We start from the raw sequence: 19,285 nt of genomic DNA, 5'->3' as shown, positions 1-19,285 counted from the left end.
GTGCTGCTGTTTCAATTTCATTCAATGTAAAAGCTCTCATTGATAAAAAGAACTCATTCATTGTAATGCATTGATCAGTGAAAAACAACAACAAGCTGAAGATCAGTTATTTATTGCATGTCACTCAATCTATGCATAAACATGTTGGGAGAAAGAGAATGAGTACATTTTATCAATGAGAATATTTTATCAATGAAACGATTGATATGAATGAAATGAGCAGCGAGCAATGTTAAATGCAAATTCATTGATGATAACTACACTATTGATCTATAGCATAAGTGCATATTCAACATAATGCAAATGAGTTTACATATATATCTAAATCATATTAAATATGTTAAAATGTATTTAACACAATGAAAAGAAATTTAAACTTTAATATGAATAGAAATATAAATATTAATAAGTGTATGGTGGATATGCTAATAAAATTATTTTAAAATAATTATGATTTTAGAAAAGTTTCGTGAAATCAAAAATGAAAATTATGGTGTGTTGGCGGTTTCGCCAACATAAAGATTTAATATAACTCTCCTTCCACAATTCCGGAAAGACACCAGTCGATGAAGAAATATTGAAGAGGTCAGTGAGAGGAATAAAAATCGCATCTGCACACTTCCGAAGAATAGCAGATGGTACACCATCTGGACCAGGGGAAAAACTCGGTTTCAACTTCAACAAACCCTCATAAACTTCCTCGTATGAGGAATAAAATAATATGGAATAATTGAATAAGGATAATCCCAAACTGAAACTGAGCCAGAAACATAAGAAGCCTGGAAAAAATCCGTCAACATATCCGATATGACATCGTGGCTAGATGACTCTATACCATCATATCTCATAGAAGCCCGTGACCTTACGTCTAATGTTGACAAAGTCATAAAACCTCTTCGAGTCCGTTCTCAACTTGGCCCTCATACGTTAAAAAAAAACTCTCCATAACATATATGATTCTGAACATTGTAGTAATAACGAGCGCTGACATAATTAGTATAATCCCGCAGCGAGCCCTCTTATATATCCTAAAATATCTATTCCTCGGAACAGATAAAAGCGCAATTGACTATTATAACATGGTGGACCTGAAGCAGTACCAGTACGTCTCAAACGAGGTATAGAAACAGAAAAACAGGAATTCTGTAAACTATAAAACATATCCACATCCACAGATAATTCGCCACCAAATCTATACCATATAATCGAATGCAAGTTATGCAAGAAAGCACCGAGAAATCAGTTTTCCTAAAATCATAAGTATCCAATGCACCAGAGACCGTAGACCCATTCGAATCAACAAGGATGTCCAATGACACATCTGAAGTCGGATGATGTATGTCCTCCGGCGTAATAAGAGGTGCCGTCCGAGCCACGGTTAACTCATGCGAATTGCAAAAGACCAAATCTAAGATCCTGCCATTCGAATTAAGGACATGTTATTTTGAGACAGAAATCATTGGGTCGATCAAAAAAGTCCCCGAATTCACCGATAGAAGTAGCTACTAATGTACCAGTTTCACTATACCTCGACCACAATAAATGGGGAAAATTGAAGTCACCAAAAACTATAAAAGTGTCATTAGGACGGACCCGTCCAGAAACAACACCTATATTATCCAAATGTTGCATATAAACCCTTAATCCAGAATTAGAGGGAACATAGGTGGCAGCCCGATGTATCAGGCTCACTAAGACTATTCAGTCCATTGTGATACCACAATGGTGAACTTCTCTCTTATCACAGAGTGCTGCCCGATTCCATGTTAAGCTCAATGACAAGGGACCTCCTTTTTATAGCCGAGTCCGAACGGCGTTCCACATTGCAATGAAACCACTTAGAGAAGCTTTGAAACCCTCAGAAATGTCACCAGCATGGAATAATCCACCGCTGAAAAACTTTTTGGTGTTCGGTCGAAGCAGGAATCGAACCAACGACCTTGTGTATGCAAGGCGGGCATGCTAAACATTGCACCACTGTGGCTAGGGCGAATATAACAACAATAAATGGAAACAGATCTACCAGTAAATCTCAAGCAAATACAAACAAACTCAAGCATCTCATGAATCGGAACCTCGCAGATAGAAGATTATATTGAACGATGTACCGCAATTGCAACCCCACCTCCTCTGCGAGCTAGACGATCATTCCTAAATAGTTGAAGGTCACTACAAACACACTCAGATTCATTGATACTAAATTTAAGCCAAGTCTCAGTCAGAACCAAAACATTAAAATCAGAAGAAACACTATTCAAATATAACTTACGCAATTTAGAATTAAGACCTCTAACATTCTGTATACGATCGACACTTGAGAAGTCAGTTTTTTGACCGTCCCAATAAATTTCCATTCCTGACATGTCTCGAAGTCGTACTAGGAACGAATTCACGAACTAGAACACCCTAAGGCCAAAACGATTGTCCAACCACTTCCACAAAAAGTCTATCAGGCACAAGTATCTTGGAAGACAAAATATCCCTGGAGTTCAAATTCCTAAATTTATACACTGTGCATCATTCACGTCCACCCCACTTAACCTAGAGCCTAAGTACGACATAATCCTCTCAGTAGAAGTGTCATCAGACAGTCTAGACACAAACACACTCCTACGTCTCGGTACAACAACCAGATCCTGACATCCGCCAGCGGCAACAACAGCACTAGTAACCCCTACCGAGTCAGCAACAGGCGTGAATAATCGCGGAACCACCATCGATTGCACATTCGATAAGGCCAGAACGACAGGATTACCATTCACACTAAGACGCGTTGCATCCGAAATCTCATTCGGCGATACGACAGCGACAGCCTTAGCCGTAGGAAAAGATGATCCCTGACCGACCGACAAATTCAACGGACTATCCTGGACCAAATCAATGCTCAAAGACGGTACTGCAAGCATCGACTGTAAGTCCGGTGTACTAGGCATATTCAAAGAAATATGATCAGCCCTGGGAGGAGCAGTATCAATTGGAGTAATCCTCTTCCTTTTCGGCGAATTCTCGGGCAACTTGAGATTCCTAAACATATCCTCAAATTTCTGAACCTTGCCTACAATAGACGATAACTGCCTTTTTATAACCAATATCTCCTTCTTAGCCTCAACAAAGAGCCTGTGAAAATCAATCTCCATTGGTCTCCAATTCAAACACGACCATCGAAGTCCATACGACCGATCAACAATCTTATTATAGTGCTTACCATTCAATCCGACACATTTTAGATGGGCAAGTCCATCACATAGCCAACAGGTTATCGAATGTTCATGAACGTCGGAAACATTGCAAGTACTGTAAAAACAATCCATTACAATAAATGTGTTCCTACACACAAAAAATAACTGCAAATAAATATTAACAACTTTATTTGTATGTAAAATCTGCTGATGCTCAACAAATTTGTCTATTGAATATGGGACATTTGTTGTTGAAATGTGTTTGTAGATGCTTGACAGAGGAAATAATAGAAATATTCTGAATTTTCAACAAATTGTTTTGTTGCGAAATTAGTTGACTGCTATCGATATGAAAACAAAAACAAAAATACAAGACTGGTTACGCGCACATCGTTGAAAACATCTACGAAAGCTAAAAGATGTATACGAAGTATACCGTTAGAACAAAATGAGTATGAGCACATGCACGTGTATGATAGCAAGCAAAGAGCTCATTCATCAGAGAATACAGAAAAACATTTATAAATGCCTGTAAAAAATTTATATTTTTTAAATTTGGTAGTTAAATGTGTTTGTTGTATGAGATAATTAATAAAACCGTATTAATATCGGGATTAGAGTTATTACAATTCTAATTAACTAGAATATATATCACTGGCCAAAAAGTTGTCAAAATGCTTGCAAGACCCTGGACTACTCAAATTTAAAATCGTCATACATTTACAAAACTGAGTATAGGATTTTCGACAAAAAAATGTTACATGTTCCCCGTCCAAAAATAGCATTTTGTCATATTCATTCTCTGTGTGTACTTAACAAAATATCTCCAAAGTTGTTCCGGCAATTGTGCAATATTGTTGCAATAATTCTGTCAATTTCAATTTAATTTTTTGTCAATACACCAACAAATTTGTTACAGGTCATTGATAGACTGCAACAAACCACATACAAATTTTTTCGTTCAAATTCAAAAATATTTGTTGAGGATTAAAAGTAACGTTCAACAACAAATATTTTGAACTGTTGGATGCTCAACAAATTACTTACAAATTATGTTATTGAGAACACAAATTATTTGTTGCCTTCTGATGGTAACGATTGATAACATTTTTTTGTAATAATGGTTATTAAAAGTACAAATTTGTTTGTTGCAGGAAAATTAACAAATTTTGTTATTGGTTTTCCAACAAAAATTATTGGTTCTCAAACTTATTTTTATCTATGTAGAAGTATACCTCAAAAATATCTATATTACCAAGTTGCCACCTCAGTCGAAAATAATATGGTCGTAAGTATAGCCTCTCACACTGCGCGAAACGTAGATAACAGTGATGCCAATTTGGTGCTTTTAGCCCCAAATTTAGTGCTTTTTGATTTCCCAAAAACACCAAATTGCCTTTTTAGTGCCTTTTCAAAAAAAAAAGCACCAACTTGGTGCTTTCTGGCATTTTTATTTAGTGCTTTTTCCAAGTTTAAAAGTATTAAATTTAATTGTTGATATCTTCTCATACAAAAATTCAGAATAGACTTTCAAAAGCTTAAGAAACTATATTTTAGGGTATTGAGGAAGAGTGACGAATTTCTGAACGTGATAAAGATGTCATTTAAACGTTTCTATTACATTCACAAACCACTCATAACTGAAATGAGAAATAGACTCCCTCCAAATATTAATATTTCCAAATTTAATGTCGAAAAAATGTTTTTCTCGCCTTAAAAAAAATTTAAAAGACATTACAATAGAGGTGCATATGAATTCGAAAAACGCAAACTTTTGCATTTTCAATAACTTTTGAACCATTCCAAATTTAGTCATGAAATTTGTACCAATTAAATTTCTTATCAATAATAACTACTATATTATGTACCATTATAGTTCAGAAAATAGAGGCTGAGAAAAATTAAAACTGCGTGAATTAATACACAAAAGTTTGAAGTTTTTTTAGTAGAGCATTGAAGGAATATGGTATTTTGGTGCTTTTTGCCCTTCGGGAGTTGGTATCGTTTCTCAACCGTCGAACAGAACGGACGTGTTTTTTAATAGCGGATTATTTCATAGTAATAGGTACCTATTACGAATTTCACGTGTGGTGGAAAATTAAAGCACCATGGAGCGAAATTCAAAATCATCCAGGGCCCAGTGGACGGGTATCGACTGAAGTTGCAAATTTGGGCAGTGACCAAGAGTCAGGTCCAATTAGTCGACCTGTAGACGGGTCGACAGGTGGCGACACTTTGGAAAGTCGAACCTTTTTTAAAGTAACGACATCAAAAGGAGGTAATCCCTATGAAAGAGATTCAAAGAACGCAGAAATGCTTTGTTTTTCCTAAAGAAATTAGGATCTGTTGACCCAAGCACTTTGTCGGCTAAGCAAAGTGATTCCTTAAAATGGGCCCAAGGAATTCTTGAAGCTGGCAAAAGGGAGCGATCACCGGATGAACTGTCATCCTCTAAACGGGATCAAAGATCGTTTGCTTCAGTTGCAAAAGGCAGCCTTATGATGACTATCATTAATAAAAATGGGGGAAATTGAGAACGCGATGTCTGGTGTCTACTCGGAGGTGCGAAAAAAGTTTCCCGGACCAAGTCCTCGACGGCAAGATGCTGGATGGTATCAAGGACGATATAAGTTAATAGCATTTGCGGACCAGAGGTCTATGGATTGCTTTAAAGCTGCTTTGAAGCTAATTGGTGAAGTTTGGGACGGAGCCGCTTTGGAGTTAGTCGATAGAAAAGACATACCTGCTAAACCTAGAGCACGGACTAAAGGAATGTAACCCAGATCTTCCAACCGCCGATTGGAAGGTTGGTCGTTTGTGTGAGGTGGATGGACCAAGACGACATGCGGTGTTTATATTGAATATTGAGTCGCTGCCACATCTAGCCCGGACCCATGGACGTGTAAGTTATGGCTTTCATGGTATCCATATGAAGTTATACAAAAGCGATCAGCTAAAGGAGACATAAAAACTGCAGACATTGACGAACATCGTATGCAGGAAGTCCCTACAGGCCCAAACCTCACCAAAGCTGAACCGCAGGTTGTTGCGAGAGTCACCGAGATCTGTGAAGAGGAAGCCCTTGATGACTCAATTGAAGCGGCTGATGTGACGGTGGTTGAAAATTTGGATGGTTCCTCCATATAAATCTTCACCATTGTAAGGCCGCTTGTGCTGCCTTAAAAGTTCTCCTGATGAAAGGAGACATAGAAATAGTTCTTATTCAAGAACCATACATATATATAAGAACAAGATCTGTGAATTAGCACTCCGGGTTTCAAACTTTTGCATAATACCAGTAACGATATAAATCGAGCATGTATAATTGCTAAAAATGAACTAAACTTGTTTCTGCTTCCTTAATTGGGCAATGCAGACACTGTCGTAGCCAGTCTAGAGATATCTGCAAATAAATGCAAATACTGGGTATCTTCGGTATACATGTGACATGATAGGGAGATGCCTCCAAGTGCAAGATCTTAGTTGAGGAGTCACTGAAAACAAAGACAAAACTCATTATGGGATGCGATGCAAATACACATCATAGTATTTGGGGAAGTAGTGATACTAATGCAAGGGGAGAGTCGCTAATAGAGTTCATTTGCGTACTAACCTGGTAGTTTGCAATAAGGGAGATGCACCAACCTTCGTCAGAAAAAAACAGGCAAGAGGTGTTGGACGTCACATTGGCCTCTCTGGAACTGAATGATAACATATCTGAGTGACAAGTTTTGAGGGAACATAGCTTCTCAGATCATCGCTCCATCAGTTTCAGATTGTCTGTTCGTGCTTCAAAGACCCTATTTCCGCCAATTGTTAGGAAAGCTGATTGGAAGAGTTATAGAGAATCGTTCGATATGATGATACCGGAAATACCAGAGACAAATATGAGCGCTGTGCAAGATATCGAACACGCAGTGGAGAGGATTACTAAGGCCTTCAACATCTCACTGAAAGCTGCATGCCCTAGAGGAAAGCCAAGGGGGAAAATCGACCACCATGGTGGTCTACGGAGTTAAGTAATATGGGGAAATCCTGCAGGCAGCTTTTTAACAAAGCAAAGTCCACCAGAACTCCTGAGGATTGGGACACCTACAAGAAGAATCTGAGAGGATACGAGAACTGCGAAAGGCACAGCATAACTCTTGGAATGTTTACTGTAGCAGTATTGAGAATTCGTCCTAGGCTTCCAGACTACAGAAGGTACTAGCATCTACTAACTTCGCTCCAGGTTTCATTAAAACATCGGAGGGCAATTGTACAACGTCCAGTGAGGAAACACTGGAGGTACTATTGGACTCACATTTTCCTGGAAATCAGACGGTTGAACCATGTTCTGGCGGTGCCACAGTGGCTCAGCGGTCATTTCCTATCGAGGAAATTGTATCGGAATCTAGAATAAAATGGGCGTTAAATAGCTTTGGGCCATTCAAATCCCCCGGACCTAATGGAATTACTCCGGCGGAGTTACAAACAGTGACTGAAAGAATTATCCCCTGGTTGACGATGATATATAAAGGATGTATAAACTTAGCATATATTCCAGAAAAGTGGAGCGAAACAAAAGTCGTTTTCATACCGAAAGCGGGAAAAGCCTCTCACTCGAGTGCGAAGGATTTCCGACCAATCAGCTCATCCTCATTCCTTCTTAAGACCCTGGAGAGGATGATAGACATTTATCTTAGAACTAGCGTGGATTCAAGTTTGCTCTCGAAACGACAGCATGCATACTCGAAGGGCAGGTCTACTGAGACCGCTTTGCATGAACTAGTCAGCTTTATTGAAAGCTCACTATCTGTCAATGAATACACAATCGTGGCGTTTCTAGACATCGGGAGCCACCGTGGTGCAATGGTTAGCATGCCCGCCTTGCATACATAAGGTCGTCGGTTCGATTCCTGCTTCGACCGAACACCGAAAAGTTTTTCAGCGGTGGATTATCCCACCTCAGTAATGCTGGTGACATTCCTGAGGGTTTCAAAGCTTCTCTAAGTGGTTTCATTGCAATGTGGAACGCCGTTCGGACTCGGCTATAAAAAGGAGGTCCCTTGTCATTGAGCTTAACATGGAATCGGGCAGCACTCAGTGATAAGAGAGAAGTTCACCAATGTGGTATCACAATGGACTGAATAGTCTAAGTGAGCCTGATACATCGGGCTGCCACCTAACCTAACCTAGACATCGAAGGGGCATTCAATAACGTCCGCCCGAGCTCAATATTAAATGGACTGGCAACTCTGAATGTTGATCCAGGTATACTTAGGCTGCTAGACGAACTGCTAATGAGGAGACGTATTTCAGCCACACTAGGACAAGCAAACATACAAAGGTATGTGAACTCCTCCTCAAGGAGGAGTTCTATCACCTCTTCTTTAGAATGTTGCTATAAACAACCATCTGGTTTCCCCAGAAAAAGGAAGGATAAAAGTGGTGGCATACGCAGACCATCCACACTCAGAGATGTTATACAGGGAGACCTCCGGAGAAATGGGTGAAAGGGAATGGTCTTGGAGTAAATCCTGCAAAGACAGAATTAGTCATGTACTGCAAAGATCGAAAAACTCCCACGGTTAAGCCCACCCTTAGGGGGTATTGAAATTTCCTTTGGTGAGTGCAAAATACCTGGGCGTTATTCTGGACAGGAAGCTGAACTTTAAGCTTAATATTGAAGAAAGAGCGAGAAAAGCCACGATAGCTTTGTACTCGTGCAAAAAGGCAATAGGAAAAAAGTGGGGACTAAAACCGAAAATTGTGTATTGGCTATACACGGTAGTGGTTAGACCTATAATGCTATATGTTGTTGTAGTCTGGTGGCCGGCACTTCAGCAACCGACAGTGTTAGAGAATTGTACTCTAACATTTTCTACCCCCAAACAAAAACGAAAATGAAACATAGGAACCTTTGAAATGTATAACCTTTATGTCAGAAAAATATTTTCATAGATACATTTTTTTTAAAGCATTACAATTAATTATCTTTAAACAATAAACGAGACTAATAGTTTTCATTTTCTTAAAAGTGTGGGTTGAAAATTATTACAAGAAAATTGGAACGCCTTGCAATTTGCCAATTCGTGTTTGCCAATACACAATTAATCCAAAGGCTCCCTGTTTCTTAATATGGCGTATAATCTAAGAAGTGGTCCAGCCGGACAAATTCCCTCTCGTGAACAAGCCAGTTCTGATGTTGACGAACTTAATACTACAATGTTAAACGTGGATGAAACCTCGCCTATATCCACGGAAAATGATCAATTAAGTAACATTTTAGCTGGAATTAATGACCTTGTTAGAGCTGTTGCTGAAAGTCGCCGTGATATTGATTCTATTAGAGATCAGATCCAACTGCAGCAGCAATATACAAGTATCGCCATAGGTCAATCAAATGCAATAGACGCTCGAAGACGTGAGCATATTCAACTGAATGAATACACATTTGGAAACCAACAACAAACAATTTCCCCTTTGCCACACGTAAGTTCCGATCAACTTGGAGCCACACGCTCTGGAAATATTCCGTCCGCACCAAAAATTTATGATTTGCCAGTTTTTTTCTGGCAAACCTGAAGATTGGCCCATATTTAGTGTAAATTTTAAAGGTAGCACAGAAACATTTAATTACAACAATCGTCATAACCTAATGCGTCTACAAAAAGGTCTTATTGGAGAAGCAAAAGAAGCTTTTTCTGCAATGCTCATTCATCCAAGCAATGTTGCAAACATAATGAAAGAATTGGAATTTAGATTTGGCCGTCCAGAATTGTTAGTTCGGTCCCAATTAAACATAATTCGACAATTTCCTGTAATTACACCAAAACGTATGGATCAGATAGTTAATTTTTCCACTAAAGTAAGAAATGTTGAAGTCTTTTTGAACTCTGCCAACTGTTCACACCATCTTACTAATGCAACGCTATTGGAAGAATTAGTATCTAAGCTTCCCATAGATAAGCAGTATGAATGGGCAAGATCGAGAATTACTATAAAACCATATGCCACAATGTCTGATTTCTCAAATTGGCTCGGAGAACTAGCGAACGTTGTAAGTACCATGTCATTGAATTCATTATCAAGTGCCCAAGGACGTTCCGTAATGCTCATTGAAGATAAAGAGAAAAAAGATACAGCAAAATGCTATATATGTCAAGGACAACACTCTATATATAAATGCAAGAAATTTATCGATGAATTAACAGTGAGTGCACGTTGGGAAAAAGTAAAGGAGTTAAAATTATGTTTTTGCTGTCTAAAGAAAGGACATGGTACTCCAACCTGCCGAACTAAGAAGCCCTGTGGAATTAATAACTGCAAACGCCCACATCACAAACTACTCCATGACGGCAATTCTACTCAATCCATATCAACAGAAGCGTCACAACCACTTCTCAATTGTAGAAGTCAGGATGAGGTAAGTAATCTATTTAAAATTATTCCAATTAAGATATCTCGCCCTTCTGGTTTTTTGAAGAATTTTGCCTTATTTGACGAAGGGTCATCCATCTCCCTTTTAGATGAAGAAATTGCCAAACAGCTCGGACTAAAAGGGCGCAAATCCTCACTCACTCTTCAGTGGTATGGAGAAGGGCTCTGTGAACCGAGAAGCCGTTATGCCCTAAAAAATATATACACAGTACAAAATTTGAACTTGCCCTCACAGTTTTCAGAAAAGAAAATTGTCCATATTTGAATGAATTGCCTATAAATAATTACAACGAGGTCACACCGAAACTTTTGCTTGGTCTAGATAATGCTTACCTATCTATTCTTACTGCCATTAAGGAGGTCGATGGACAATCCCCAATTGCCAGAAAGACGAAGCTGGGTTGGATTGCGTATGGCCCAACAAATAATTTTTCGTCACCTCATCCCACAGTATTGCTTTTGAAAAACCAAAAACACTCAGATGAAATGTTTAATATTGTTAATGAATTTTTTCCACCGAAAATTTTGGTACTTCTCCTGAAGTCGACCTCCTGTTATCTGATGAAGATCAAATAGGCCGGAATATTATGGAAAACACCACAAGACGTGTTGGTGACAGATTTGAAATTGGTTTACTATGGAAGAAATATCCTCCCGAACTTCCTTCAAGTTACTTTATGGCTGAAAAGAGACTTTTTGCAATTGAAAATAAAATGTGTCAAGACTCTGGCTTTTCTGAAAAATACAAATCAGAAATGAAGAAAAACATAGAAAAAGGTTATGCTCGTCCGTTGTCTGCAAAGGAAGTAGCCAACACCATGTACCCTATTAGTACTTACCGCATTTTGGTGTTGTAAACCCAAACAAGCCAAAGTGGTGTTTGACGCGGCAGCTAAAACACTTAATACATCTTTGAACTCTTCGCTGGTTAAAGGACCTGAGCATGCAAAACCATTGTTGAACATTCTACTTCAGTTTCGCCAAGGTAAAATAGCGGTTGTCGCCGATATTAGAGAAATGTTTTCTCAAGTAAAAATTCGAGCGGAAGATCAACACGCCCAACGATTCCTCTGGAGAGATGGAGACCGTAGTAAACCAATTCAACATTTTGTTATGACGTCAATGATATTTGGCGCAATCTGCTCTCCCTGTTGTGCGGAATATATAAAAAACCGAAATGCCGAAGAATATTCCAACATATACCCAAATGCTGCTACTGCTATTGTTAATAAGCACTATGTTGATGACTTTGTTTGTAGCTTTAATAACGTTGAAGAAGCCTTGGGTTTGTGCAAAGAAATTATTGAAGTCCATGCAAAAAACTTCGAGGATTTATATCAAATTGTGAAAAATTAGAAGCAGAATTGAATCCTACTGTATTAGATAACCTGAACCAAATAAACATGGAAAAACAGTCCACAACAGATAAAATTCTCGGTATGTGTTGGAATAAAAAGGAGGACTGTTTTGAATTTAAAATAAAGTTCTTCGGACTAAATTCAGAAGTTTTAAAGGGGAATCGTCTTCCAACCAAGCGTGAAATGCTCAAAATTGTTATGTCCGCTTTCGACCCCTTTGGTCTTATTGCCGATTTTTTGTTGCATGGAAAGATTTTAGTACAACACTGTTGGAAACATGACATGGATTGGGATGATATAATACCAGAGCATTTGCATAAAAAATTCACAGCATGGTGGAGAGAATTCCAAGAAATTTCAAAATTCAAAATTCCTAGATGTATTTCCTTCAATCTATATAACGCCTCCACTATTCAACTACATATTTTCGTACATGCCAGCCAAGACCCATTCGCTGCGGTTTGCTACTTAAGAGTCCTTTACCAATTTGGAACTGATGTGTCATTCATAATGGAAAAAGTTAGATGTGCCCCAAAGAAACTAATGAGTATTCCGAGGTTGGAGTTGCAGGCTGCCGTGCTTGGGGTACGTCTGGGAAAAACTTTATCCAGAAGCTATGAGTTCAATATAAATTCGATGCACTATTGGTCAGACTCTCAAACCGTAGTACAATGGATTTATTCCACAGAGTGTCGTTTCAAAGCATTCGTTAGCCATAGAATTGTACAGATTCTGAAGAACTCAGAACCAGCTCAATGGAAATGGATACCAACACACCTAAATTCAGCAGACGCTGGTACACGCCCGTTGGCTCCTCCCAAATTTGTCCATAATGGTATATGGTTGAATGGTCCAGAATTTTTAAGGGAAGATGAATCTTCGTGGCCAATCTTACAACTACAACGAAGTGATTCACAAGAAGAAGAAATTAAATCGTATCTAATAATATCCAGTAACAAAGCCCAAGTCATTGAATTTGAGAGATTTTCATCCATTCTAAAACTGAAGAGAACTATAGCATGGCTTCTACGTTTTATTAAGAAGAAACGGATTCCCGAGGACATAAATGTAAGTGAACTTAAAAAGGCTGAAGTCGTGCTATGTCGTCTCATACAATCTGAATGCTACGAACATGAAATAAAATGCCTCAAAAGGTGTCAACCAATTCCGAAGTCAAGTCCTATATATTCATTATTTCCGTATATTGACGAATATGGTCTTCTAAGAGTTCGTGGACGAATAGATGAAGCTGTTTATATGCCTCTTGATGCCAGAAGACCTATAATCTTGCCAGAAAAGCATTATGTATCTGAGTTGATTCTTCGTCATCACCACAAGAAATTACCACCAAAACATGTCCATTACTATTAATGATGTCCGACAAAAATTCTGGATACGAAAAATTAAGTCTTTGTATAATCGTATTGTCAAAAAATGCACTATTTGTAAACAAGATAAAGCAAAACCGAAACAACCGCTTATGGGACAACTTCCGCCAGACAGAGTCACGCCCTTCGTACGACCCTTTACTTATAAAGGGGTAGACCTTTTCGGTCCGTTTGATGTAACTATTGGACGTCGTACAGAGAAACGGTGGGCCGTAATTTTCACCTGTCTAACAGTCCGAGCGGCACATATAGAGTTGGCTTATGATCTTTCTGCTGATTCCTTTATACTTTGTCTAAGAAACTTTATAAACCGCCGCGGAACCCCTATACGCTTACGTAGCGATAATGGAACAACTTTTATTTCGGCTCAAAAAATTTTGAAGAAAGAAGATCGCATTGCAAATACGGATGAGTTAACTCACGAAGCCACTAAATACAACATCGAATGGATTTTTAATTGTCCATCAAATCCTAGCTCTGGTGGTTGCTGGGAAAGGCTCATCAGAATAATTAAACGCTTGTTGGCCAAGACATTAAAAGAAGAAAAACCACGACTGGAAACTTTACGAAGCGTTCTTATTGAATCCGAAAATATAATAAATAGCCGGCCATTAACAGATATTCCAACATCATCTGAAGACGATGAACCCATAACTCCTAATCACTTTCTTCTAGGTTGTCTTAATGCCACTCAGACACCAAGTGAGACAGAAGAACACATTTGTCTACGAAAGCAATGGAGAATTGCACAAAATCTAAAAAATCGAATGTGGAAAAGATGGGTTATTGAATTTCTTCCTCAACTTATACAAAAACCAAAATGGAGAGAACAAATTCAACAATTTATCTGGTGGTGAACCCATATCTGGTTCACGAGGAGGGAATGTTAGAGAATTGTACTGTAACATTTTCTACCCCCAAACAAAAACGAAAATGAAACATAGGAACCTTTGAAATGTATAACCTTTATGTCAGAAAAATATTTTCATAGATACATTTTTTATAAAGCATTACAATTAATTATCTTTAAACAATAAACGAGACAACTCTGAATGTTGATCCAGGTATACTTAGGCTGCTAGACGAACTGCTAATGAGGAGACGTATTTCGGCCACACTAGGACAAGCAAACATACAAAGGTATGTGAACTCCTCCCCAAGGGGGAGTTATATCACTTCTTCTTTAGAATGTTGCTATAAAAAACCATCAGGTTTCACCAGAAAAAGGAAGGATAAAAGTGGTGGCATACGCAGACGATGTGGCTCTAGCAGTCAGGGGAAAATTCCCATCCACACTCAGAGATGTTATACAGGTAGACCTCCGGAGAAATGGGTGAAAGAGAATGGTCTTGGAGTAAATCCTGCAAAGACAGAATTAGTCATGTACTGCAAAGATCGAAAAACTCCCACGGTTAAGCCCATATCCTTAGGGGGTATTGAAATTTCCTTCGGTGAGTGTGCAAAATACCTGGGCGTTATTCTGGACAGGAAGCTGAACTTTAAGCTTAATATTGAAGAAAGAGCGAGAAAAGCCACGATAGTTTTGTACTCGTGCAAGAAGGCAATAGGAAAAAAGTGGGGTCTAAAACCGAAAATTGTGTATTGGCTATACACGGCAGTGGTTAGATCTATAATGCTATATGGTGTTGTAGTCTGGTGGCCGGCACTTCAGCAACCGACAGGTTTAGATAAAATTCAGCGTATGGCGTGTTTGTGTATCTCAGGCGCATTCAGTACGATAGGAACAGATTCCCTTAATGTCATGCTGCATCTATTGCCTTTAGACATTTTGGCCAAACCGTCAGCTGCAACAACGGCTGTGCTGTTGCGTGAGCTAACGCTGTGGTCGGAAAAAATTTACGGTCACAGTTCGGTCCTCAAAATAATGCCAGATGTACCTATCGTAGTGGATTACACTCTGGCGAAACCACTTTTCGACAAAAAGTTTGAAACTCTAATTCCCAACAGTAAGGCGTGGTGTACACAGACAAAAGATATATAGATTTCTACACAGATGGCTCCAAATTGGATGGACAAGTGGGTTTCGGAGTATATTCTAAAGATCTGGAACTTCGAATAGCGAAAAGATTACCTAATCACTGTAGTGTTTTTCAGGCTGAAATATTAGCAATAAGAGAGGTGGCGAATTGGCTGAGAAGTAATGTTCCAAAAAATGTTGGCATTAATATATACTAAATCCTTGGACTCTGTGTTCCTTAACTCGAAAACGGCCATCGACTGCCGCAAATCTCTCAAAGAGATGGCTGGGCAGTACACTATTCACCTAATATGGGTGCCTGGCCATAGGAACATACCGGGGAACTGAGTTAGCAAGGCTATACGTATTCCAGGGGAACTAGAATCTGTTGGTATGTCTTTAGCTACCTGCAATCTCTTACTGCGTGAGAAGGCTGCCATGATGACAAATGTTCGATGGGAGAATTGCAAGGGTTGTAACGACACCAAGCAAATATGGCCCCATTTAAACTTGAGCCTGAAACTTAATCGGGCTGCCACTTTAACCTAACCTATCACTGAATAAATCTCACAGAACGAAGAGTGAAAAATAGGAAAACAAAAAAGATATGACCAAAGCCGACAACAAAACAAAACTATATTTCCACAAAGCACAAAAATGTAACAAATGTATCCGAACTTCAACACACTTGGACAACACACTCACTCTTTCAAAATAAAACACTTTTTACAGTACCATCCGTTATAAACACTTGAAATAATATGATAAAGTTTATTTAATCAGAGCACTATGTAAAACACTACTATCTTAGACCAGGGTTGCCAAATTTATTATGTTTGTTTTATGTGAACATATTATATGTTTGGAAGCATTTTGAGCCCAAAAGTATTATATGCTTGGAAGAATTTTCTCCCAAAGAAGATTGTGCTCCAACAAACAAAAATTATTTCTGCCTAATTGCATATTCCCTCACATTTTTCTCACTTCCACGACATTTTTTAGTTGTTAGCACCAACAATGTTGATGAAATTATTCAATTTTATAAATTTGTTAAATTTAACCTTCCGCCTGGACGGAGAATCGAACCGTGGGATATGTAGCTGTTATTGTCATCAATACACAATTATTGTTATAAGTTATATTTATATAGCATAGTCGGCGGCGCCTATGAGCCGATGCAAACAAAACATTATTTAAAAGAAACATACATTTATTTGCCACGTGGGGCAATGATTAGCATATCCGCCTTGCATACAAAGGGTCGTGGTTTCAATCGCTCCGACCGAACACCAATTTTTTTATACCCAGCGCCACACTGTGGAACAGGGTATTATAAGTTAGTGCATATGTTTTTAACACCCAGAAGGAGACGCGATAAACACATGCTATCTTTGGCAATAATGCTCAGGGTAGGTCCCTGAGTCGATACAACCAAGTCCGTCTGTCCGTCCGTCCGTCCGTCTGTCTGTGAACACATTTTTGTGATCAAAGTCTAGGTCGCAATTTAAGTCCAATCGCCTTCAAATTTGGCACAAGTTCCTAATTTGGGTCAGAATAGAACCCTATTGATTTTGGAAGAAATCGGTTCACATTTAGATATAGCTCCCATATATATCTTTCGACCGATATGCACTAATATTGACCCAGCAGCCAGAGTTTTATACCGATTTGCTTGAAATTTTGTACAAACATAACACTTAGTCGAATAGTCAAGTGTGCAAAATTTGATTGAAATCGGTTCAGATTTAGATATAGCTCCCATATATATATTTCGCCCGATATGGACTAATATGGTCCTAAAAGCCAGAGTTTTGGCCCAATTTGGTTAAAATTTTGCACAGGGAGTAGATTCAGATTTAGATATAGCTCCGATATATATCTTTCGCCCGATATGCATTTATATGGACCCAGAAGCCAGAGTTTTATACCGATTAGCTTGAAATTTTGCACAAGGAGGACAATTGGTAGTATGGTCATGTGTGCCAAATTTGATTGAAATCGGTTCAGATTTATATATAGCTTCCATATATATTTTTCGCCCGATATGGACTTATATGGCCCCAGAAGCCAGTGTTTTGGCCCAATTTGGTTGAAATTTTTGCACTAGGAGTACAATTAGTAATATAGGCATGTGTGCCAAATTCGATTGAAATCGGTTCAGATTTAGATATAGCTCCCATATATCGATATATAGTCGAAAAGTTGTAAAATGAATCTAATATTCCTAAACTTCTAATACATATATATCGAGCGATAAATCATAAATAAACTTTTGCGACGTTTCCTTAAAATTGCTTCCGATATAAATGTTTCCCATATTTATACCCTGCGCCACACTGTGGAACAGGGTATTATCAGTTAGTGCATATGTTTGTAACACCCAGAAGGAGACGAGATAGACACATGGTGTCTTTGGCAATAATGCTCAGGGTGGGTCCCTGAGTCGATATAACCATGTTCGTCTGTCCGTCCGTCCGTCCCTCCGTCTGTCTGTGAACACATTTTTGTGATCAAAGTCTAGGTTGCAATTTAAGTCCAATCGCCTTTAAATTTGGCACATGTTCCTAATTTGGGTCAGAATAGAACCCTATTGATTTTGGAAGCAATCGGTTCAGATTTAGATATAGCTCCCATATATATCTTTCGCCCGATATCCAGCAGCCAGAGTTTTATACCGATTTGCTTGAAATTTTGTACAAACATAACACTTAGTCGTATAGTCAAGTGTGCAAAATTTGATTGAAATCGGTTCAGATTTAGATATAGCTTCCATATATATTCTTCGCCCGATATGGACTTATATGGCCCCAGAAGCCAAAGTTTTGGCCCAATTTGGTTGAAATTTTGCACTAGAAGTACAATTAGTAATATAGTCATATGTGCCAAATTTGATTGAAATCGGTTCGATTGTAAAAATGACTCTAATTTTCCTAAATTTCTAATACATATATATCGAGCGATAAATCATAAATAAACTTTTGCGAAGTTTCCATAAATTGCTTCAGATTTAAATGCTTCCCATATTTTTTTTACTAAAATTATGTTCCACCCTAGTGCATTAGCCAATTTAAATTTTGAGTCTATAGATTTTGTAAAAGTCTATCAAATTCTGTCCAATTCGAGTGATATTTAAATGTATGTATTTGGGACAAACCTTTATATATAGCACCCAACACATTTGACGGATGTGATATGGTATCGAAAATTTAGATCTACAAAGTGGTGCAGGGTATAATATAGTCGGCCCCGCCCGACTTTAGACTTTCCTTGCTTGTTTATATTTATTTTTACATGTATTCCAAAAATTCGGAAAATATGTTCGACATTACATATTATTATATGTATGTCGAAATGTGGATTATTAATTTTTTACAGTCAGAAAAGAACAGTGCTTGATATAAACGAAATGGACTGAAGTTTTGGATAAAATATTACTTTTTATGTTGCAAAAATAACAATTTTGTAAACAAAAATGTTTTTGGTATAAAGGTTTGAAATTTTCGAAGAAATTCAAAAACTCTAACAAAAAGTAATTTTACAACATACACTTAAATTTATTTAGGCGTGAATTATTTTTTACCAGCATTTAACACCACTTTAAATGCATTTAAAATTTATCGTATTTTGAAATACAAATAGTATGGATTTTGTAATTAATTTAATTTTTACCTTTAAGGCCGTATTAAGTTGGCATTATCCCTCGAAAGTGACCATGTTTTCATGTCTACTTTTCCTTAATAATTCATTTTAAAGAAAATACATTTTTTGAATTGTTGATTTGGATCATTCCCCACCAAACTAAAATACAATTTGTTTTTTTAATTTCCTTTGTCTGAATATTTTGACTTACTCGTCATACGTTCCGATTTTTTTTGACGAAAAAAGAAAAAATTGTGCTCATACGAGGGCGGTTCGGAAACTTCTTAGCCTATTAATGAAAGAGAATAGTTAGTTTTTCAA

The 19,285-nt window shown here is 38.0% G+C and overlaps 2 protein-coding genes across 2 annotated transcripts; both read left to right on the top strand.

Moving 5' to 3' along the window:
- The first annotated feature begins 12,004 nt into the window (after positions 1-12,004).
- On the top strand, positions 12,005-13,330 carry LOC142239844 (uncharacterized). Its single transcript, XM_075311602.1, has one exon. The coding sequence runs from the start codon at positions 12,005-12,007 to the stop codon at positions 13,328-13,330; it is 1,326 nt and encodes a 441-aa protein (XP_075167717.1).
- A 109-nt stretch (positions 13,331-13,439) lies between these two features.
- On the top strand, positions 13,440-14,204 carry LOC142239843 (uncharacterized). The gene has a single exon (XM_075311601.1). It carries the CDS (start codon positions 13,440-13,442, stop codon positions 14,202-14,204), a length of 765 nt encoding a protein of 254 aa, XP_075167716.1.
- The last annotated feature ends 5,081 nt before the right edge of the window (positions 14,205-19,285 follow it).

This window comes from Haematobia irritans, chromosome 5 (genome assembly GCF_050003625.1).
Source record: "Haematobia irritans isolate KBUSLIRL chromosome 5, ASM5000362v1, whole genome shotgun sequence".
Taxonomy (NCBI): domain Eukaryota; kingdom Metazoa; phylum Arthropoda; class Insecta; order Diptera; family Muscidae; genus Haematobia; species Haematobia irritans.
This window is presented reverse-complemented; position numbering and strand designations above follow the sequence as displayed.

What these genes read in the sequence shown, in the direction of transcription:
- LOC142239844 (XM_075311602.1), top strand. Translation starts at nt 12,005, where the DNA reads ATGGAAAAACAGTCCACAACAGATAAAATTCTCGGTATGTGTTGGAAT.
- LOC142239843 (XM_075311601.1), top strand. Translation starts at nt 13,440, where the DNA reads ATGGGACAACTTCCGCCAGACAGAGTCACGCCCTTCGTACGACCCTTT.